Here is a 25,058-nt window from a genome sequence, read left to right as displayed (position 1 = left end):
GTCATATTGGGAGTAGACTTCTTAGTTGACCATCACATCAGGATCGATATGTCAAGAAAGATTATGCGCTATGAGAACCAGGATGTGCCACTTAACTTCAGTTTGGGAGAAGGGTTCAGCAGTAATCGAGTGCTGGTGAAAGTGATTCGACAAAAACCGCAAAAGTCAAAGGCAGCAGATCGGGCAAGGGTTGATGGAACGAATGGGCCAAACAAATCAAAACCGAAGGTACCTGTGAGAGAAATACTGGCATTGAAAGCCTTAAGGGACGTACTAAAACGAAGGAAAGAATTTCGCAGAAAGAATGCGAGGGTGGTTTCAAGCCAGGGCACACTACTCTTGTGAAGCGTCGGAACGATACTGATTATGCAAAGCAAATCCGTCCAGCACAAGCTCTACGAAGTAGTTCATTGGCCCAGCAACAGAGTGCGAGGGAACGATCCAGGATAATGAGTAGTAAGATGAAACAAAGGTACGACAAGGAAAATAATTCGGAAGGTTTCCGAGAGGGAGATTTGGCACTGCTATACAACCCTCACTGGCGGAAAGGTATTCCATCCAAGTTTTGGTGCAGTTGGGAAGGCACGTACAAAGTTGTGAAGAAGATCAGTGATACCATCTACCGCATACAAACCACTGGAAAGTCACGGAGTAGAAGAGTGGTACATTTGGAGATGCTAGCGGCGTTTAGATCGGGAGATTTGTCTGATCGGGACGATCAGACTTAGGTCGAGGCCAGTGTGACGAATATGAGTGAAACTAAGTGGTACTCACATCCCTAGTCTGATGCTAAGTAAATAAAGTCACAACAACAATAAAGCAGATTTTGATTTACGGCTTGTTAAATTTCCAAATTTTCATCTTCTGAATGTGGGTAGTGTTTTGCGTCATTACAGATGGACGGACGGACGGACAAGGATTAATCAAATTTTTTTTCGATGTGATGATTTTGTTATACGAAAGTCTATATCTATCTCGATTCCTTTATACTTGTACAAGCAACCGTTATCCGGTCAAAGTTAATACACTCTGTGAGCAAAGCATGCTGAGTTAAAAAAATCCCACTCTACCACTTAATTAGTTATCGGAATAGGTTAAGAAACTACTCCCTAATCATGTTCAAAAAGAAAATAAAAGATGCAAGCTCGTACCACCGCACAGTGTTTCGTGTAAAACAAGCTAACTGGACAAAAACAAAGTTCTTATTCCAAGAAAAGTTTAATGAGAAATGAAATAAAACAAACAAATTAACGGGACTTTTGCTTTTTTTTGATATTTTTTCTCATATATATTGAGTAATTGAAGTAAGAAGGCAGGAGTGGCCGTAAAATGCATTGATTAATTTTCAAAATTCTTGTTGAATATTAAGATTCATATTTCTTTTAAGTGAACACTTTTATATAATTTTTTTGATGGATTCTAAGCTCGAAGGTAATTAAAATTTTTTAATAGTAATTCCTTCACAATTAGAGTATTTTCAATATATTTAACATTCCGTTATTAAGAAGAAAAGGTATTTTTTCCCTATATTTTTAACTTTAGGGACAAAAAAGTTACATACATCCGCGGACATCCGGGCTTAATTTTACATATGTTATAGTCGCAAGTATTCCCTAATAGTCGAAAGAAAAAACCATTGCGAATTCTTTGCACATCTATTTTTAATTTTTTTTTTGTAGATTTAGTTATCTCAACATATCAAATAGGATGTATGTACCTACCAGCTCCGACGAGATATTTGAACCTTTAAAGCTGATCTACAAACGGCAAAACCAATTCCCTGGTACAGGGAACAAACACGTAGCCATAAAACATACAAAAATAAACGCGCAAGGTCAACAAGATCACACCAAAAGCAAAAAGGCGAAGATCATTGACTTCAACCTGCCACAACCAAGGCATAAAACAGGTACATACAATGGATTGACGAAGATAAACCAAAACCAGGTTTCGGCAATACCAATCACGGCAACACTGCTCGTAGGTTTTTCGAAAATTCTGAGGCTAGTGCTGAGATTACGGGATTGGATGTAACGCTCATCAAAAGATTCGACACTCTCCTTCGCGCATTAGCATCTGGGTACAATATAAATATCCAAAATTTGAAAAATTTGCGGTAGAGACTAAAAAACTATACATAGATCTCTATCCATGGTTTAATATGCCTGTTACAGTTCATAAATTCTTAGTGCATAGTACTGATATTATAAAATCAGCAATTTTACCTATTGGTCAACTTTCCGAGGAAGCACAGGAAGCCCGTAACAAAGATTTGAGACGTTTCAGGGCTGATAACATAGAAAAGCAATCGCGTGAAGCCACGAATAGAGATCTTATGAATATGTTGCTTATAAAATCGGATCCTTTAGTTAACAGTTTAAGGGAGATACCTAAGAAAAAATTTAAAAGTCTGACTTCAGAAGTCTTAAATTTACTGTCCCCCGATAATGTTGAGGAGTCAATAAATACCCCAGTTGTTTCAAGCTTTCACAGTAGTGTTGCTGATGTTCATGTCTATTCCACAAGTGACTCATCCAATGAAATTGATGATAGCGAATAATAACATAATTATAAAAGATACCTTACCCTATAACTTTTTGTTGGATCAGGTTTTATTCAATTTAAATATATTGTCTTTTCTACTTTGTATGATACTTTACTTTTAAGTTTTTGTAATAAGTAATTTTCACATAATTAATTTAGTTATTTACATTGTTATTATTATTATTGTAATTCACTTTTACATTCCTGACTGGTACTATAAAATAATTCTGTAAAAGTTGTAGTGCCAGGATAAATACTCAAATAAATACAAAATATGTATGTACATATGTACAGTCACTCACATAAATAAGTAGACACCCCTTTTTGGATAATTCTTACAATTTTCGCTTTAGCAAATTTATTTTAACAAATTTCTCATAAGAAAATTTGTCACGATCTACAACAAAAATTAATTATATTTAAAAAATTCGACGAATTTTCATAAAAAATTTTAATTTTTTTCCCGAATTTTTAGAATTTTTTTAGAGTATTGAGATTTGTATTCCATTCAATTTAAGTACAATAAAGTAATATTCTTAAGTCCTTTAAATTTTTTTGGATCTATGTCATTTATTCACATGAGTTACTGTATATGAAATAAGCAAATGTATGCATATGAAGTAAAATTTTGGAAAAAAATAAAAAAAGAATATATGGCTGAAAAAAATTACGTAGTTGTAATAAATGACTGCATATGAAACGGAAAATCTCATAAAATAATTTTGTCCAGCTAGCTTGTTCTACACGAAACACTGTGCACCGTGGCATACAGAAAATTGAAATCAGCTTTTGTTTCCATTTTAAGGTTATCCCTCTTTTGCAAAAACGCATATAATTTTAAAATTCAATCGCCAAAATAAACTGTCTTAAATCCGTAAATGGTTATTTTACAGTTGCTCTTTTTCTACCGTTCTCTCATAAAATGCCGGTGGAGCGAAAAAAATCAAAACTTCGCCAATTTTCAAATTCAGTTTGCAGGTGATTCCTCTAACTTAATTTCATATATGTACATAATTCTTATGAAACTGCAAATCCCGAAAATCCCAGGATCCCGGGATTTTCTGACATCCCCAGTGCATACTATCATTTATGCAGTCCCAGTGATGCGCCCCCTTTACGTGCTCACGTGTGTGCTTGCTTATATGTCAGAACGAAATATTGCCAAAATGCAGTAGCAAACCGTTAGATTTATATATGTTTCACGTTACAAAAATTATTAGTTTCGGTTTCAAGTTGCGATAAAAGTTTTTACTGTTTAAAGTTTTTCTTATATTCTTGTTGAGGCATTGCGTTGTTTACAAGTATCCTTGGAACCTTTGGAACGTATATAAGTAGAAAACCTTTCATTTGTTGCATAACGACTGGTGTTGTGAATGACTTGTGAAAAGTTTAAGCCTAACAAAGATACACATTTTGTAGACATCTTCAGTGAACAAAAAATGTTATTGCTTTACGCGCATTTTGCGAGCAAATATATAGTTTTATACAATTTTTATTATTTTCTTACGGAAAAATTACAACATTTTTAACGCCGATGTTTATAAGGACATGCTTCTGAATTTTACTTCTTCATCAGCTAGCTTTTCGGGTACCGAGCTTAGAGCTCGAGCACATGTATTCACTACACCTTAATTATATATCAAGTTACAAGTTTGTATCTCAATACCAAGTCTTATGAAAAATAATTTCTAGACTCCCACTTCCCTGCGATTCTCAAAGTACCTCGATCCATGCGCCGCTAGGGTAACTTTTTGTAATAGGTATTTGGCTTCCGAAATTCGTTTCAAACATGTGGGCTTTAGGACGTTTGATTTGCGAGACCTAGCGGAATTGTTTCTCCACCTCTTGTATTGTCACGGTGCACTGAACTAAGTGCAATGTTTCATGTTTCTATCTCAATGAGAAGTTACTCAAAAGTCCATCGCAAGCTTCCACATATTTTAAATGGATTTTCTAAACATCTTTAAGTATCTCGATCCTTGCCCCATCTAGAATCTCTTTATACAAAATATTAGAACCAATAGGGCCCTAAGCTATGTTCACAGTGTCAGGTATCTAGGTTATCGGGAAGTTCCTTAACTGGAAAGAAAAATTTCCAAGTTTTTGAGTTCGTACGATCCCTGGACCACCTAACGAAAATTGTTGGCCCTCTAGATGCATTGTCATTGGGTTCTAAAATATGTTCTTAGTTTCAAGGGTATAGCTCTGCGGAAAGTTAACCAAATATCTGTTCTAAGATTCCACTTGTTGTAAATGGACTGTTACGAAAGATACGGCAAGACTATACACTCACACACGTATACGTCAATATTTATTAATTTCGACGTTTTCGTTATTGTTTTTTGTTGACAACTTTAACTGAAATCTACTTGTTATATTGTTTGCCATCGAGAAAACGTGGTCTGCAATTTTAATCATAGGAAATCGCCGAGAATACCAAACAAAGAACCATTGTTACATTTACTTATAATGAATTCTTTGTACTTATTGTTGTTTATATATTTATTATGTTTTAAACGCCGCATAATAAAGTGCATGTTGTAGAAAATTAGGGCATGGCAGTTGCTAGGAATTGCAACAAGAACTTTCTAAAAATTTCGATCCCTGTCCCATCTAACAAGCACGATTTTCCTAAATAGTACAACCTAATAGAGCTGGAAGCTGTATTCAGAGGTCTCTGGGTATAAAGGGAGGCAAAAAGCTAATGCAAAGAGAGGCAAAAAGTTAATATGTTGCTAACTTATGGTGATGTCAAAGCGATGCAATATAACAATAGTTCTATGTAAATCCGGCCCTGCACTTTTAACTGCAAGGGCCAAAGTATGCACATTTTATATAAAACAACGTGAAAAACCCGACAATAATTCGTTCTAGGGATGCATTCCAATAATATTATTTATTTGAGAGAATATTTTTAAATTTAAAGATTCCATTTCCTCACGAAACAGTTTTCGTTAAACAGTTTTGTTAGTAGGATTGACCGCCTTTTGTTCGATTTATGGCATAAATGGTGGTATAGTGGAGCGGTAAAATAAATAGGGCCCGCCTATTTTAATTTTTTTTATTCTTTGCATCACATTAAATTTTAAATTTTCTTTTACTATATTTAATTTTGTTTGTAGTAATGGTTTATTGCATTTTTTCTAGTTTTTGAAATTTTCGATATCGAAAAATGAACGAGGTAATCGGCTAAAACGAACCCAAGGCGGTGTTGTTGCTTTTGGCCGAAACTACCTAATGCCGAATAATCCAAAAAGCTGTAGCAATTTATATCAGACAAAACCTCTGTTGCCCAAATTAACCTTTTTATTTTATCCGTAATCATCGCCTTGTACGTGGTTAGCCCTTTGACCTTTCTGAAGTATTTTACTAATTTTTGTTCAAAGTCCCTTTACATATATTCTACAAATTAAACGTTTTAACTTTTCTAATGTATTTACATACATAAATAAATAAGTCAAAAGGATTGGCACTTACCTTTTTTTCTGATGCGTGTCAAAGGCAATATTGACTGGTACATCCAATTCCAGATCCTCAACATCATCAATAGCATTGGCAATAGCTTGAAATTTGCGTGCCGAACAACGATTGCCTCCTCCATTATCAACACCATATCCACGCTCCGCTAGAGTATTTGCTAACACTCCAACAAAGTCATCTGTGGCAGATGCAATATCCGCTTCAACGAAGCAAATCGAAAATGCTGCATTAACAACAACAAGCAATATCAGTTGGGGGCGTGTCACTACAAGCGGTGATGTAAAAGTAGTAGTTCCGCCTTGTAGCATTTTATATACGAACACGAACTTTGTATGCTATTTCTAATATTACTGCGAAGGTCAAATTAGTTACAGCCCTACGTTGGAAAGTCTAATTTATGCGCTTTGTGAATTAGCAATAGAATTGCATTTTAGCTCTGCCTGTACAAAAAAATGGAAATAGAAAGGGCGAATTGTTTACATGATCAAATAAAAAAACCGATTGTGCCGGATTAGGAGCCACCAACTCGCATTTTCCACCAAACATATAAATACGATAATAGGGGGCGAGGATGTGAATGCGTACTTGTACATGTGTGTTTGCGTGGGTGTGTGTATGAGTGTGAAAGCACCAAAAGCTTTTAATTGCCAGCAATTGATTGAACAGCTGTTATGTAGTGATATTGTGCATATTTTGACAACTTCTTTCGTGAGAGCAATGAAGTGCAGTACGTGTCAGCCACATCAATCTGCAATTTAAAAATTCACTTTGTACCTTTGCAGGTTTTTTAGAAAAACGATTTTTTAGTTCTATTTTTTTCGCGGCAAAGTTAACAATTGATGATAATTCTCCGAATTGTGAGATTAACTAATTGGCTATATATACAAATTGGCCTGACAAATTTGAATTGCTCTAAATTTTTAATTGGCCTTTTTTTGATTTAAGTGCCAATGCCAAAACTTTGTTTCCACATAAAATATAATGGGGAAGGAGTTCAAGAGTTATACATACATACATATGTACGCACAAGTGTATGGGCATAAGGGTGGTTCATAGGCGTTATAATACTAGAAAAACCCGATCCGTTTTTTCGCTCCACTCTTCAATACTTTAAAGTACATATTTATATTCCATTGATAAATAAAGACTTTTATAAAAATATATTTTCCTTAATTAATCAGAGCTAGTTTTATTAAGGCGAGACTCGCCAAACTAACCGAATGACTATTTCAGTCACTAAGAGCGGGCCATTTTCTCAGTGGAGACTTCATTTACGTTCCATAGTTAACTACAGATTTGCATTTTTATACTCAGTTGAGCAGAGCTCACAGAGTATATTAACTTTGATTGGATAACGGTTGGTTGTACAGGTATAAAGGAATCGAGATAGATATAGACTTCCATATATCAAAATCATCAGTATCGAAAAAAATTCGATTGAGCCATGTCCGTCCGCCCGTCCGTTCGTCCGTCCGTCCGTCTGCCCGTTAACACGATAACTTGAGTAAATTTTGAGGTATCTTGATGAAATTTGGTATGTAGGTTCCTGGGCACTCATCTCAGATCGCTATTTAAAATGAACGATATCGGACAATAACCACGCCCACTTTTTCGATATCGAAAATTTCGAAAAATCGAAAAAGTGCGATAATTCCTTACCAAATACGGATAAAGCGATGAAACTTGGTAGGTGAGTTGAACTTATGACGCAGAATAGAAAACTAGTAAAATTTTGGACAATGGGCGTGGCGCCCCCCACTTTTAAAAGAAGGTAATTTAGAAGTTTTGCAAGCTGTAATTTGGCAGTCGTTGAAGATATCATGATGAAATTTGGCAGGAAAATAATAAAAATTAGCAAAATCGGAGAACGACCACCCCCACTTTTTAAAAAATTTTTTTTTAAATTCAAATTTTAAAAGAAAAGTTAATATCTTTACAGTATATAAGTAAATTAAGTCAACATTCAACTCCAGTAATGATATGGTGCAACAAAATACAAAAATAAAATAAAATTTCAAAATGGGCGTGGCTCCGCCCTTTTTCATTTAATTTGTCTAGGATACTTTTAATGCCATAAGTCGAACAAAAATTTACCAACCCTTGTGAAATTTGGTAGAGGAGTAGATTCTAGGACATAACTGTTTTCTGTGAAAAAGGGCGAAATCGGTTGAAGCCACGCCCAGTTTTTATACACTGTCGACCGTCTGTCCTTCCGCTCGGCCTTTAACACGATAACTTGAGCAAAAATCGATATATCTTTACTAAACTCAGTTCACGTACTTATCTGAACTCACTTTGTATTGGTGTAAAAAATGGCCGAAATCCGACTATGACCACGCCCACTTTTTCGATATCGAAAATTACGAAAAATGAAAAAAATGCCATAATTATATACCAAATACGAAAAAAGGGATGAAACATGGTAATTGTATTGGTCTATTGACGCAAAATATAACTTTAGAAAAAAACTTGGTAAAATGGGAGTGACACCTACCATATTAAGTAGAAGAAAATGAAAAAGTTTTGCAGGGCGAAATCAAAAGCCCTTGGAATCTTGGAAGGAATACTGTTCGTGGTATTACATATATAAATAAATTAGCGGTACCCGACAGATGATGTTCTGGATCACCCTGGTCCACATTTTGGTCGATATTTCGAAAACGCCTTCACATATACAACTAAGGGCCACTCCCTTTTAAAACCCTCATTAATACCTTTACTTTGATACCCATATCGTACAAACAAATTCTAGAGTCACCCCTGGTCCACTTTTATGGCGATATCTCGAAAAGGCGTCCACATATAGAACTAAGGCCTACTTTTTTTTCAAATACTCATTAACACCTTTCATTTGATACCCATATCGTACAAAAAAATTCTAGAGTCACCCCTGGCTCACCTTTATGGCGATATCTCGAAAAGGCATCCACCTATAGAACTAAGGCCCACGCCCTTTTAAAATACTCATTAACACCTTTCATTTGATACCCGTATAGTACAAACAAATTCTAGAGTCACCCCTGGTCCACGTTTATGGCGATATCTCGAAAAGGCGTCCACATATAGAACTAAGGTCCACTCCTTTTTAAAATACTCATTAACACCTTTCATTTGATACCAATATCGTACAAACAAATTCTATAGTCACCCCTGGTCCACTTTTATAACGATATTCCGAAAAGGCGTCCACCTATAGAACTAAGGCCCACTCCATTTTAAAACACTTATTAACACCTTTCGTTTGATACATATTGTTCAAACGCATTCTAAAGTCAACCCAACTAAGGCCCACGCCCTCTTAAAATACTCATTAACACCTTTCATTTAATACTCATATCGTACAAACAAATTCTAGAGTCACCCCTGATCCATCTTTATGGCGATATCTCGAAACGGCGTCGATCTATAGAACTTAGGCCCACGCCCTTTTAAAATACTCATTAATACCTTTCATCTGATACCCATATCGTACAAAATAAATTCTAGAGTCACCCCTGGTCCACCTTTATGGCGATATCTCGAAACGGCGTCCATCTATAGAACTTAGGCCCACGCCCTTTTAAAATACTCATTAGTACCTTTCATTTGATACCCATATCGTACAAAATAAATTCTAGAGTCACCCCTGGTCCACCTTTATGGTGATATCTCCAAAAGGCGTCCACCTATAGAACTTAGGCCCACTCCCTTTTAAAATTATCATTAACACATTTCATTTGATACCCATATCGTACAAACAAATTCTAGAGTCAGGCCTGGTCCACCTTTATGGCGATATCCCTAAATGGCGTCCATCTATAGAACTATGGTCCACTTCCTCTTAAAATACTCTTTAATACCTTCCATTTGATACACATGTCATACAAACACATTCCAGGGTTACCCTAGGTTCTTTTTACAATATGGTGATTTTCCCTTACTTTGTCTCCACAGCTCTCAACTGAGTATGTAATGTTCGGTTACACCCGAACTTAGCCTTCCTTACTTGTTATTTCTTACTTAATTACTTAACTAGCGCTTAACCGTTCAAACGGTTATGACCGTCTAACAAGGCAGTCGGTTATTCGTTGGGCTAACTGACGCCAATTGGTCACATCAAAGGAAATTTTAATCTTTTTCCACCTAGTCCTTCAGGCGTTGTGGGGGCCGGTCTTTTCCTATGCTCCCATAGGCGGGTTCCGATAGGAATACTTTTTTGACCGGAGCATCATCCTTCATTCGCCTAATATGACCAAGTCAGCGTAGCCGCTGTCTTTTAAATCCCTGAAGTGTGTTGGCGTCTGCATAAAACTCGTACAACTCATTAATAAATCTTCGTGGAACTTATCTGTCGAACACATCCAGAGCGGATATGTATAGGGAAGGGTACGATAAGTGACTTTTGAAGCATGATTTTCGTTGGCCTAGAAAGGACTTTACATTTCAATAATCAAAAGTAGCATTTATTGACAAGAATGATTCTTCGCTGTATTTCAAAGCTGACGTTGTTGTTTGTGTTAATGCTGGTTCCCAGATACCCAAAGTCTTTTAATATTTCCAAATTATAGCTGCCAACCGTGACGTGATTTCCAAGGCGAAAATATTCTGATCCTTCCTCATTCACCATCAAAAACATATTTTTCAGATCTTTGGAGCAAAATAACCTAAAATTTTGTTATTTTTAGTTTTGGCCAATCCTATCCAACCTAATGTACAGATGCCCAATTCTTCCCAAAACATTTGATTGTGCTGTACTTAAATCGCCAATTAATAATAGGAGGACAACTGCAGAATAAACGAATGTATTACAAAATGTGCGGGCTTTATTTGAAATTCAATTTTAATTAATTTACTCAACTTCGATGAATCAATTTTCAAATTAATTTAAAAGTTTTTGTCTAATGCCGTTACTCAAAGCATTTTTGCATAAGCGACTGTTTCTGTTTAATAAAGTATTAAATATTCACATATTGCATGGCGGAATATCGTCGGGTAAAGCGCAAGACTGCGTAAGCGTGGGTGCATAAATTGTACAGGAGAGATTTAAAACTGATTTACTTCAACACCAATCCATATGTTAAGGGATGAGTTCCAACAAAGGTAGACGTTTTTAGTATCTTTCCAAGAAAGTTTTTAGTTTCAATGAAAATAATTTAACAAGAGAGATATTCCAAATCATCATATTCGGTTTTGCCATTTTTATCCACCCAATACCTAATTATGCGCGGTTTTGCAAAGAAAGATTTATTTCACTCAGCAGAGCAAAGTAGTGAGACAGAGTATATTGTAACGAATTTAGTGCAATTCCCCTTATTTCCAATCTTCTGCTAACGTTCGAATCACTGAACTGTTGAATAAATAACTCCACTATTCAATAATGCAAAATGGCCTTAATTAAAGTACCCAAAATAACACTACTATTGCTCGCCAAATAGCGTCTTATATCAAACTGATTGTCGCGCCTCTACTGTTGCTGCCTTTTATACTCTATGATTTCTCGTTCGCATCTTCTAGGCGCTTCCATTTCCAGAATCTACTAGATGGTTATTTGCTATAAATTTCTGAGCTATAACTACAGATGCACAAATTTTATAGCTTCTCTCACAGCTCATGCGCGTGTGTTTGTGAGTAATACTTGCACAATTATTGCATACTTTCAGGAGTATCTAAGATATATGCATGTTGTTGTGCGTTGCTTCCCCGCTGCGTGTACGAACATATGTGGAGACATAATGATTAATTTGGTTATGTGCATACAAGTCACTGCTTGGCATCGGCTTAGAGATGACAGTACCCCTTAGTGTTGCTAATATTCGTAACACTGCCCTCCACTTAAGTCTGGTCGTCCCGATCAGACAAATTTCCTGATCTAAGCGCCGCTAGCATCTCCAAATGTACCACTCTTCTACTTCGTGGTTTCCCAATGGTTTGTATGCGGTAGATAGTTTCACTGATCTTCTTCACAACTTTGTGCGGGTTTTCCCAACTGCACCGAAATTTGGATGGAACACCTTTCCGCCGGTGAGGGTTGTATAGCAGTACCAAATCTCCTTCCCGGAAACCTTCCGAATTATTTTCCTTGTCGTACCTGTGTTTCAACTTACTACTCATCATCACATACCACTTCTCCTTAGACTTGGTTATACTCGCCAGTGACCGTACGCAACCTTGCTCCAGGTAACGGTTTTACTCTACTGTTGACCAAGTCAGATCGGATTAAGGAATGAGATGCGCCCGTATCTATAGTCAATACACGCTCCTTGCCATCCAGCTTTCCCTTGACGGCAAGACTGCTCGATTTTCTTCCAATTTGCGGCACAGATATCACAGGACATTCTATAGCTGGGGCAAGTCTTCGTTCTTTACATCTGACATGCTCTTGCTCATCTCCTCCAGCTTTGCGTTTACGGCCACCCACATTGTTGGAACTATTAGGACTAAGATAGCAATGACGTGCAATGTGACCGGGCTTCCCGCATTTGAAGCATTTGATAACTCTTTCACTCCACTTTTGCGATCATTTCAGCGCCTCCAATATTGCGTCTACCCACTCTGGCTTTTCTACTTCCACACGGCGTGCTTTGAAAACTGGCTTACAGAGAACCGACTCTGTTTCCTGAATCAGAGCTTGTGACACCATTACTGCGAATGTTGGCTTTGGGTTTGCGTATGTAGCTCGCTTTGTTTCGACGTCCCGTATGCCATTTATAAAGCTCTTAATCTTTACCCTTTCAGTGTATTCCACGGGTGCGTCCGCATTCGCTAAATGTGCCAGCCTTGCAACATCCTACGCAAACTCTTTAAATGTTTCACCAGGCCTCTGGAAGGGGTTCAGTAACTCCATTTGGTATATCTGTCTCCTATGCTCAGTTCCGTATCGTCTCTGTAGAGCGCCCATCAATGCTTCATAACAGTTCCGTTCGCCCTCTGGAATGGTTTGTAAGCTGCAGGCCCTTTCAATGCCATGAACAGTGCAGCAACTTTATCTTCAGCATTCCAGTTGTTCAATGCTGCGGTCTTCTCTAACTGTAGCTTGAAGACCTGGAAAGGAACAGAACCGTCAAAGGATGGTGTTTTTACCTTTGTATTGCTTGCTGAAACAGCTGGGCGATTTAGTTGCAGCTCCTGTATACGACCTCTCAATGTTTCAATCTCAGCATCGATTTTATGCTCGAGTTGTACAATTTTTGTATCTTGTGCCTCCAGCTTCGATTATACCCTTATCTCCTGCTCCTCCAGCTGCGAGGATATGCGAGCCTCTTGTGCTTTCAACTATTCAGCCAACTGAGATGTCATATATGTCTTCTGTTCTTCCAGTTGAGTTTCCATCTTGAATGCCATATATGTCTCCTGTTCTTCCATCTTGGATGTTAAGCGTGTCTCCTGCGATTCCAGCTGAGATGCCTCTGTCGATGTTTGAGCAGTTATTGTAGCCAATATCATGTTCAAGTCAGTGCTGGTAACTGTCTGCGGTGTTTCATTTTTCTCTTCCAATTTTGTTTTCTCATCGCCATCAAGATGAAAAACATACTCTTCCACGTCAATTCCTCTAATTCCATTGCCTGTCGTAGTCGTTCCTGAAGTTCTAGTTTAATGCCGGTTATATTCAATCCACGGCTCTACAACTCCTTCTTCAGCTGCTGGATCTTCAATTCACTTAACTTTTCCATGTGTAAGTTGTATGCGAAATCTCCAGAATTTATTCAACAATTCCTCTTCTGACACCAATTGTAACTAATTTAGTGAAATTTCGCCTATTCGCAACCTTCTGCTAACGTTCGAACCACTTAACTGTTGAATAAATAACTCCACTATTCAATAATGCAAAATGGCCTTTATTAAAGCACTTCCAAAATAACACTACTATTGCTCGCCAGATAGCGTCTTACATCAAACTTGCCGAAGGCCGCCTATGCAGAAAGATGTTCTACACAGAATTACTGTGCATGGCGCAGCCGGATTGGATCGGCTAAGGATTATTATTATGTCGCGGCCGAAGGTAGCCTACGCAAAAGGGGTGCCTAAAATGATAGAATAATACCGAAGATGTGTATTTTTTATGGCATCGTTTTATCACTGAGTGAAAACTGAATCCAGCTTATTCAAAAATACTGCCAAAATATATAAAAAATGTTAAAGTCCCCAATTTACATGTTGTCGGGATTTTTGTCGGGATTAGGAGTTGTCGGGATTTGGTCGTGTTGGGATTATGAGATGTCGGGATTTGGTCGTGCCGGGATTATGTGTTTCGGGATTTAGTGTTTCGGGATTTTGTAAGTCGGGATTAAGTTATACACCCTATGTGTAGACATAATGATTAATTTGGTTATGTGCATACAAGTCACTGCTTAGCATCGGCTTAGAGATGACAGTATCCCTTAATGTTGCTAATATTTGTAACTATATAAATTTTGTCCGCATAACAGTAGCTTATGACGGTTTATACTTATCATCCATCCGTCTGTAAACACGATAACTTAACTACATCTTGATATATGTGACTGCAACTGGTATGTGGGTCCCTTGTCACTCATCTCGTATCAATATTTTAAATAATATAACATTTAAAAGCACCAAGAACGTTATAATTCAGTTAGGGATTCATCTTAAATAACCAAATTTCCCGCGTAGGTTGAAAAAACCACTCCTAATTTAATTATTCGAAGGCTTTTAAACAGGAGAGTAGCACCGCCCACTTCTAACAAAATAAAATTTTCAAATATTATTAGCAGTGATGCTCAAAATTTTTTATATGGAATTACGAATCACAATACATGTACAAAATTGTATGTGCACTGAAACTTTTTTGTATTTAAAAAAAAAAAATATTTAAAAAAATGTAATTGTTTGAGGTCGGAAAAAGTTGAATATTCGGTTTCAAGTTACAAAATATTTGCTTAAAATGTTACGTCAATAGTAATATCACCAACATACAACAGCCAATAAATTTAATTCTGAAATTTAATTCTGGGAACATATTCTATATTCATATATCGTCGGAATTTGGGTTTCAATAATCATACTAAGAGTGAATGTAGAGATTTCCGCGAATGTTGCATTGGAAATTGAAATTTAAAACTTTTGAAATGCTTAATTAGAGGGCCCCATCTATCAGTGAAAATTGTCCCCGCTGCTTTAACTTTTCACTAGCTCCTAACTATATACAAATTTATTTTTGGTACTTTTTCGTTAGTTACGTACTGGTGGAATAGTGTTGAGAAAGAGGCATACTCATATATAGCCGCAGCTTGTTAAAGCTGGTAGCAGTTTTTTTGTCGATTTTGTAACTGAAAATCTAGCTATTAACGAACTAATACTTATATGGCACTCTAGGTCTACACCATTTCCAGTTGTAAATGAGAAAGCGTCATTTGGAAATGAGAAAATTACTTTGAAATGAGAAAGCGTCATTTGAAAATGAGAATAGTTACTTGAAAATGAGAAAGCGTAATTTGAAAATAAGATTTGTAAATTATAAAAAAGATTAATCAGTTGTAAATTAGAAAGCGTCAAATATAAATGCGAAAGCGTTATATGGAATTGAGAATAGTCAATTGTAAATGCCAAAGCATCACTTCGATATGACAATAGTCACTTGTAAATAAGAAGCCAATTGTAAATGCGAAAGCGTTAATTTTGTTTGAGGATAGTGAGTTGTAAATGAGAAAAGTGAATTGTAATTTGGAAATGAGATTAGTCAATTGTAAATGCTAAAGTGTCACATGGAAATGAGAACAGTCGCCTGTAAATCAGAATGCGTCATTTAAAAATTAGAAAGCGTCAATTGTAATTGAGAATAGTCACCTGCGAATGAGAATAGTCAATTGTAAATGCGAAAGCGTTATATAGAAATGATAAAACTTAGTAAATTTTGAGTGAGAAAGCATTAAATGAAAAATCGAAAGACTTATTTTTTTATTAAGAATAAAATTTGTCAATTTTATGTAATAGTATAATGTAATGGTTCCCTCTCATTACCAATTTCCCACCACTGTCCAAGAACTAGGACTTCTCGCCCCAGCGGGTTAGGGGGCTTAGAATATACCCGCGGCAAGTATGCCTGTCGTAAGAGGCGACTAAAATACAAAATTGGTTCAAGGGGTTGTGTAGAGCAACCCTCTCAAGGGGTTGCCGGCGCAATATATAGCTTCTCCAACCCAATTGTCAACTTCACGTACCCGTGGAAAATACTGTTTCAGTAACAACCGAGGCTCTGGCGACCACGAACTGTGGTCATACCAAATCGTTCCCGAGATGGTCGGGCTAGTACCTTTTTGGCGCTTGTTACCAGAACGTACCGGATCTGCATCCGGTAAAGGACCATCCACATCGATAACACTCCCCAAAGCCTTGGGGGAGTATCTTTATTGCTACAACAACAGCAACAACAACTTTGGCTTCTCTTCAAAAAATGCATAAGGAGTCCGAAGTCCTAAGGACGCAATGTGAATAATCAACAAATCCTTATTAATACCTATTGTTATTATAGTGAAGTAAATAGTGGTTAAATACCATCCTAAAGGCTAACCACGGTTTCAGGTTATTTAAGCAATAAGTAGCATATGACGCTTTCGCATTTTCAAGTGATATTTTCTTATTTATAATTGAGTAAGTATTCTCAATTACCAATGACGCTTTCGCATTTTCAACCGCGCCGTTAGTTCTGCTTACTCCAAACTGGAAAAAGAAGCGGAAAAGATGGGTTTGATGGTGAATGAGGACAAAACGAAGTACCTGCTGTCCTCTAGCAAAGAGCCATCGCATATGCGCCTTGGCAACCTGAAAACGAAGTACCTGCTGTCATCGAGCAAAGAGCCATCGCATATGCGCCTTGGCAACAACGCTACTGTTGGCAGCCATAATTTCGAAATAGTAAAAGACTTCGTTTATTTGGGAACCAGCATCAACACTAGGAACAACATCAGCTCTGGAATACAGCGAAGAATCACTCTTGGCAATATATGCTACTTTGGACTAGGGAGGCAACTGAAAAGTAAAGTCCTCTCTCTGCAAACGAAAATCATACTCTACAAGTCACTTATCATACCCGTCCTGCTATATGGGGCAGAAGCATGGACCATGACAACAGCAGATGAAGCGGCTCTGGGAGTGTTCGAGAGAAAAGTTCTTCGAAAGATTTATGGAGCTCTACGCATTGGCGATGGCGAGTACGAAGAAGATTTAACGATGAGCTGTACGAGCAGACGTCCACATTGTCCAGCGAATTAAAACGCAGCGGCTGCGCTGGCTAGGCCATGTTATGCGAATTAAAGATGACGATCCGACGCATGGGTGCACTAGAAGCGCACCAATTTTGACCGAAAGATTTTCCTTATAAGGCTGTAGCTGCGATTTTCCGACTGTAGGATCAAATAACTTTTCTTTGCACACTCAGACTCCCATTGATTCTTATCTTATAATACCAGCAACATGGAAAAACCATAATTGGTATTTGATAAGTCTTTTTAAATTCAATTGTTCTAGTTTTAAATTTTGGGTTTCGGCCATTTTTGAAAAATTATATATATTGTGACGAATATTACTAACCCTAAGTGATACTCACATCATTAGTCTGATGCTAAGTAAATGCAGCCACAACAACAATAAAGCAGGCAGTCACTTGTATCTACATAAACGAATCAATCATTATGTCTACACATATGTACGTACAAGCAGCGGAGAGTAACGCACAAACACATGCATATATCTGAGATACTCCCAAAAGTATGCAATTATTTGTGCAAGTATCACTCACATATACACGCGCATGGGCTATGCGAGAAGCTATACAATTTTGCATCTGTAGTTATAGCAGAGAAATTTATAGCTTGTAAACGAGAAGTAAATTCTAGAAATAGAAACGCCCAGAAGTATGCGAACGAGAAATCACAGAGTATAAAAGGAGGTAAAGCTGAGAATCGGAATTGAGTTTGATTTAAGCACGCTATCTGTCGAGAAGTAGTAGTATTGTGAAGTACTTGAATAAAGACCATTTTGCGTTATTTAATATTGGAGTTATTTATTCAACAGTTTAGTGATTCGGACGTTAGTAGAAGTTTGCAAATAAGAGGAATTGCTCTAAGTTCGTTAAAATACTATTAATAGAGGCATTTTACAATAATCTTTATATACCTATACGGTCTGGACCTTGTTCTTTAAGAGAGCAGGAAAATAGGTTATAGAGACGAACCCTTAGATCAAGGCGTATGTTGAAATAACACTAATTTTGGAGGTTTCAACCCAGAGAATCGTGCTCAGCGTAAAAAATCCGTATGAAAATATTAAGTTTCGCATTATTGCACAAAGTTTACAAGGCAGGGTTATTAGAGACTCAACAAATTATTAAACAATTTAATTTAGCAATAGCTTTGTAAATTTTGTGGAAAAAATGAAGTACCGTTCGTAGCGATAAATGTAAATTATAGAAAGTGCATATACCAATGAATGTAAGAAAACGTTTGGTGGAAAATTTTTGGTGCATCATGTGACGAGGGTATGCACTTTGGAAGAAATGTGCATTAAGAAAACAAGTGTCCACTCTTCCATTTTATCAGTTATGGAATAGTTTTGGTAAGTATTCCCCATTCTTGTTCAAAAAATCGGAGGTGCAAGGATGCCACGGTTTTAGTTGATCCACGAGCACCATGCCCGTTTGTTTATGATTGATAACTTTGATGAGTTATCGCAAAGCATAAGATATAAGCCTTTAAAATGGAGTACGGTGGTGCCTGTCGGTTCATGGATCCTTTCAAAGATTTGAGGTATCGCCAAGGTGTGGTCGATACTAGATTAACTATATCAGAAGCCTCACTGGAAGTTCCCCTATGTATTAGTTTGGGCGTATGAGCAGTTTTTGATAGCAGGACTATCCTTTCATGAATGGAGCTGTACAATAATCTGATGAAATTTCAAATATTCAAAAAATCTGCACAATCAGTTGTGTGGGATATTGTCATAATTTCTGTTTAGTCGATCACACATATCCATATGTGTAAGTCGTATTTTTGCTACGGAAATGTATGTTTAAAAATGTTAATTGTTTTCTTTTCGTAGATTCGTGATGATGACTTCAGGTTGAAGTCGAAATATCGAACAAATAAATATATTTTGAATACTACTAAAAAAAGAAGTTTTATTCAATAATCTGGCCTAAAGCTCAACTAAAATTATCAAATTATCAAACTAACAAAGTGACGATTAAAAATTTTTCAAAAACATTATAGTACTGTAAAAAATGTGTAATCAAAATTGTTTCATAAATAAAATTAAAATATTGTAACGAATTTATGGAAAACCCCGCTTATTTTACACCTTCTGCTTACGTTCGTATCGCTAAACTGTTGAATAGAATACTCCAATATTCTGTTTTACAAAATGGCCTTTATTAGACCACTTTTAAAGTACTTCGAAATTAAACTTCACTTCGCAACTGATAAAAAAAAAAATAAATGTAAGGCGCGATAAACTCCGAAGAGATCTAAGGCCGAGCTTCTCTTCCAATTTGCGCCGTTCTCCTCTTGATTTCCCTACAAATTGGCTGGATGGCACCTACATGTTTTATGCCGACTCCTAACGGCATCTGCAAGGCAGATGAGTTTTCACTGAGAGCTTTTCATGGCAGAAATACACTCGGAGCGCTTGCCAAACACTGCCGATGGGCGACCCCGGTTAGAAAAATTTTCTTCTAATTGAAAAACCTTATTTCTTAAATTTTGATGTTGCTTTGCCCGGGGTGTGAACCCAAGGCATACGGTGTGGTAGGCGGAACACCCTACCATCACAGCACGGTGGTCGCAACTGATAGCGTGTTTAAATCAAACTTATTCTGACTACTCAGCTTTCGCTGCTTTTATAGTCTGTGCCCAAATGTCTAGACGTTTCTTCTGCTAGAATTTTCTATTTGGTTACCAACGTGTGTATCTGTAGCAAATATTGATTGAAGAATAAAGATGTTGCGTGCGCGAACTTCGGCAGAAAGCAGCGGAGCTTCACAAAATTCTAGTAGGTCACTTCCACCACACCAAAAACTTTAACACAATTTTTAACATAATTTAAGCACACAAAATACACTGATTGGAGCTTTAGAGAGCAAAAATTAAAATTTTGAACAGATTAGCTGAATAAAAGTGCACAAAAATTGTTAAATAATAAATACAGACAGTGGTAGTTTAACAAATTCTGCTGTGGTAAGTGGTGAATGTGTAGCTTGCTTCACACTATTTTTCGTCCCTGCAACATCTCTATCTTAAAGTTGTCTCTGTCTGTAGTTTATAGCCTCTCGCATAGCCATATGCGCGTGTACATATATGTGAGTAACTACTTTAACTGATGACTGTGTGTGATCTGTGTGTGAATTACCTTTTCGTTGCCTTGCATGTATGTGGGTAAATGATAATTAATGTGCTTATGTAGCTTGCTTTAATGTTTTTGTTGTTTTGCATTTACTTAGTACCAGCTTAGAGATGGTAATATTCGTCACAATATGTAGATAACTGACCGCGGAGCTGAAATATATGGGGCATGTGACCAAAGAATGTAAGCAAAACTGTACCAAAACAAGAGGAGCCTATTCTAGCTTCATATGATATTGGTTAATTACCCGCAAGGGAAGTCAGTAACTAGCGATACAAAATTCTGGTTCATAACTAGACCTATAGTGCCAAATAAGTATTAGTCCGTTAATAGCTAGATTTTCAGTTATAAAATCGACAAAAGAAACTGCTACCAGCTTTAACGAGCTGCGGCTACATATGAGTACGCCTCTTAAAAATAAATAAATAAATGTAAGGCGCTATAACCTCCGAAGAGATCTAAGGCCGAGCTTCTCTTCCAATTTGCGTCGTGCTCCTCTTGATTTTCCCTACAAATTGGGCGGACGGGACCTACATGTTTTATGCCGATTCCGAACGGCATCTGCAATGCAGATGAGTTTTCACTGAGAGCTTTTCATGGCAGAAATACACCCGGACCGCTTGCCAAACACTGCCGAGGGGCGAGCCCGCTTAGAAAAATTGTCTTCTAATTGAAAAACTTTATTTCTAAAATTTGGATGTTGCTTTTCCCGGGGTGCGAACCCAGCGCATACGGTGTGGTAGGCGGAGCCCGCTACCATCACACCACGGTGGCCGTAAGTATGCCTCTTTCTCAATACTATTCCACCAGTACGTAACTGTCGCAAAAGTACCAAAAATAAATTTGTATGTAGTTAGGAACTATTGAAAAGTTAAAGCAGCGGGGACAATTTCCACCGCCTAGGACATCTCCATGTTAAATTCGCCAGTTGAAAACATGTAAAAGAGATAGATGGCGAACTATTAGTGGTTCAGAATGCAGTAGAAATGCACTTATTTTGAACTAGAGATTCTCCTTACGGGGTAGTTTCTGTGACCTTTTATTTCAATTTGGTATATTATTTTTCTTGGTTATGAGACAGCTTTTGACTGGGGGAACCGTAAAGTAACCATGCCTATCATTTACTTTTTAAACCTTTTATTAAATTCAAATGGCATTTCAGTACCTCAGTAATCTCTGTTGCTAATATTACTTACTTACTTAATTGGCGCTTAACCGTCTAAACGGTTATGGCCGTCCAACAAGGCGCGCCATTCGCTCCGCCAACCGGCGCCAATTGGTCACACCAAGGGAGTTTAAATCATTTTCCACCTGGTCCTTCCAACGGAGTGGGGCCCGCCCTCTACCTCTGCTTCCATAGGCTGGTTCCGATAGAAACACTTTCTTGGCCGGAGCATCATCTTTCATTCGCATAACATGGCCTAGCCAGCGCAGCTGCGTTTTAATTCGCTGGACTATGTTGATGTCTGCGTATAGCTCGTACAGCTCATCATTAAATCCTCTTTGGTACTCGCCAACGCCTACGCGTAGAGGTCCATAAATCTTTCGAAGAACTTTTCTCTCGAACACTCCCAAAGACGCTTCATCTGCTGTTGTCATGGTCCATGCTTCTGCCCCATATAACAGGACGGGTACGATAAGTGACTTGTAGAGTATGATTTTCGTTCGCCGAGAGAGGACTTTACTTTTCAATTGCCTGCCTAGTCCAAAGTAGCATTTATTGGCAAGATTGATTCTTCGCTGGATTTCAGTGCTGATGTTGTTGCTATTGTTGGTGCTGGTTCCCAAATAAACGAAGTATTTTACTATTTCGAAATTATGGCTGCCAACAGTAGCGTGGTTGCCAAGGCGCATATGCGATGGCTCTTTGCTAGGTGACAGCAGGTACTTCGTTTTGTCCTCATTCACCATCAAACCCATCTTTACCGCTTTTTTTTCCAGTTTGGAGTAAGCAGAACTAACAGCGCGGGTGTTTAGGCCGATATAATCAATGTCGTCAGCATATGCCAGTCATTGCACGCTTTTATAGTATATTGTTCCAGTGCGGTTAAGTTCTGCAGCTAGTATAATTTTCTCCAGCATCAAATTAAAGAAATCGCACGATAGGGGGTCACCCTGTCTGAAACCTCGTTTAGTTTCGAACGGCTCGGAGAGGTCATTCCCAATTCTGACTGAGCTGATGGTGTTGCTCAACGTCATTTTGCACAGCCGTATAAGTTTTGCGGGGAAACCAAATTCAGGCATAGCGGCATATAGGCAGCTCCTTTTCGCGCTGTCGAAGGCGGCTTTAAAGTCGATGAAGAGGTGATGTGTGTCGATTCTCTTTTCACGGGTTTTTTCCAAGATTTGGCGCATTGTGAAAATCTGGTCAATGGTAGATTTACCAGGTCTGAAGCCGTACTGATAAGGTGCAATCAGCCGGTTCACGGTGGGCTTCAATCTTTCGCACAATACACTTGAAAGGCCCTTATATGCGATATGAAGAAGGCTGATTCCACGATAGTTGGTGCATTTTGCAGTGTCCCCCTTCTTGTGGACTGGGAAAAGAACACTTAGATTCCAACCGTCGGGCATGTAAATTTGAACACAAATTTAAAACAAACCACGCGTAGCCCTCTAATTAAACATTTCAAAAGTTTTCAAATTCAATTTCCAATGCAACATTCGCGGTAATCTCTACATTCACTTTTAGTATGATTATTGAAACCCAAATTCCGATGATATATGTATATAGAAAATGTTCCCACAAAACTTGAGGCTAGAGGTCAATGTAATTTTTCGCTACTTTCAGAATTAAATTTATTGGCTCTTGTATGTTGGTGATACATATAACTACTGACTTAATATTTTAAGCAAATATTTTGTAACTTGAAACCAAATATTCAACTTTTTCTGACATCAAACAATTAAAATTTTTTAAATATATTTTTTTAAATACAAAAAAAGTGTCAGTGCACATACAATTTTGTACATGTATTGTGATTCGCACTTCCATATAAAAAAATTTGAGCAGCACTGCTAAAAATGATCAATCGCTCACCACCCACGGAACTTCATCAAGATATCTTAAAAATTTACTAACTAGTTTATGTTCAAACAGCAGACGGACATTGCTAAATCAACTCAGCTTCACTCAATGGGTCAATTTAAAGGACTTAATATTTTCGAGACACTCACCACACTTAATATACCATAAAACTTTCATGAAGGTATAAAAATCCGATGCTAATTTAAAAACATACAGTTATCCCACTTACCAAAATGAGTGTTACAAACATTTCAAAAAGAGCGGTTTATGCCAATTTCAAAACAAAACAAAAAAGGCTTATATGTTGTTATATAACAAGGATAAACAAGAAAAAAATAAATCCGTTTATCCGATTTCAAAGAAAAGTTTGAACAAATTAGTTTGAAAAAAGTTAAATTTTCAATACGTCAACCGTGAAATATGTACTTAAGCGAATATCAGTGAAATCACGGACTAATAGAACCATACCATATAAGTAAAGCCTAAGCATAGGTAAATAAAACAATTTTGAGTCCATTAAAGTTATTTGTTCAATACAATGCACATTTACCTCGCCTTTGTCCCCCCATCATATCACGAGTCTTCACTTTTTCTGATGCTAAGCCAGCAGTTGTGGCATAATAGTTGTAACATCTGCTCTGATTTCTGCGTTGTTGTTTGCTCCTCAGGCAAATATTTTGATGACGTTGTAAACGCCTTCCCTCTTACTCGGTCCAAATTATGTGACTATACTTATCCTTAAGGGGCATGTAAGGCCATTCCACCGCATAATGTGTGCCCTTAATGGACGTAATTGTGCAACCGCATATGATGCACAGCGAATGGCGCTTGCATACGTTCATTCATGTAAACAGCGTATGCAACCGCGTTTACTCATGAACAAACTTTTGAATCGTTTTTGCGTCAATGCTGCCAAAAACTTTTCACAAAATCCAATTCGTGAAAAAGTTACATCCGCTTTTGGCTTTTAGTGTTTCGCAAGCTAAATATTGGAACTCATAGCCATACATATTTTTGTTAAACGCAAACGTCGATAGTTTTTATACATGTTTGGTTCTTTGTTTGCGCTTGTAATTGATAATGGAAATTACCGAAAGTTTTAATGGTGCATTGCCACTGCTGATTCGTTAAATTTCGTGTTTTACACTCAAATCGCCACAAGAAGTTATATCCACTAATGCTTTCACAAAAATATACAATAGACGTGTTTATCTTTTGTGTGTACCGTGATATCCTACACTGATGGAAAGGATATACCGATTTAAGATCGGCGGAGATCAAAAATGTCCTACATTTCGTATGTATCTAAAGGACGAAGCCTTAAGTCCACAAATTGCTCTCTGGTAAAAGGTAGACGTTTGCCCCATTTGGGCTAGATTAATATCGAGTGGAACATAGGCAAATCTAATTAGATATGCATAAAGATAACTTGGTTTAAATGGCGGTACATTGCTCAGTCTATCTTAATCATATTTCCACACCCTTCAGAAAATAATTTTATGGTACGTCATAAAGAATAGCGAATTCTCTCAATATATGAAAAGTGTTTAAATTCTGAACCCTTTTTTATCACATCAACCTTTTCTTAACTAGATAAAAGTGGGTGTGGTTATGAAACCGATTTGTTTAATATGCTATTTAGTAAGCGATATGCCCGAGGCTTTTAACCGTATCT

At 37.3% G+C, this 25,058-nt stretch overlaps 1 protein-coding gene across 1 annotated transcript in view; it reads right to left on the bottom strand.

Annotated features, from left to right (window-relative positions):
- Window positions 1–6,332, bottom strand: part of nord — a 173,379-nt gene extending 167,047 nt beyond the window's left edge. Inside the window, exon 1 of the mRNA XM_067777113.1 lies at window positions 6,022–6,332. Coding sequence (XP_067633214.1) covers window positions 6,022–6,332 — 311 coding nt within the window. The remainder of the gene's footprint in view (window positions 1–6,021) is intronic.
- Between the last annotated feature and the right edge of the window lie 18,726 nt (window positions 6,333–25,058).

Source organism: Eurosta solidaginis, chromosome 3 (assembly GCF_040869045.1).
Source record: "Eurosta solidaginis isolate ZX-2024a chromosome 3, ASM4086904v1, whole genome shotgun sequence".
NCBI lineage: Eukaryota > Metazoa > Arthropoda > Insecta > Diptera > Tephritidae > Eurosta > Eurosta solidaginis.
This window is presented reverse-complemented; position numbering and strand designations above follow the sequence as displayed.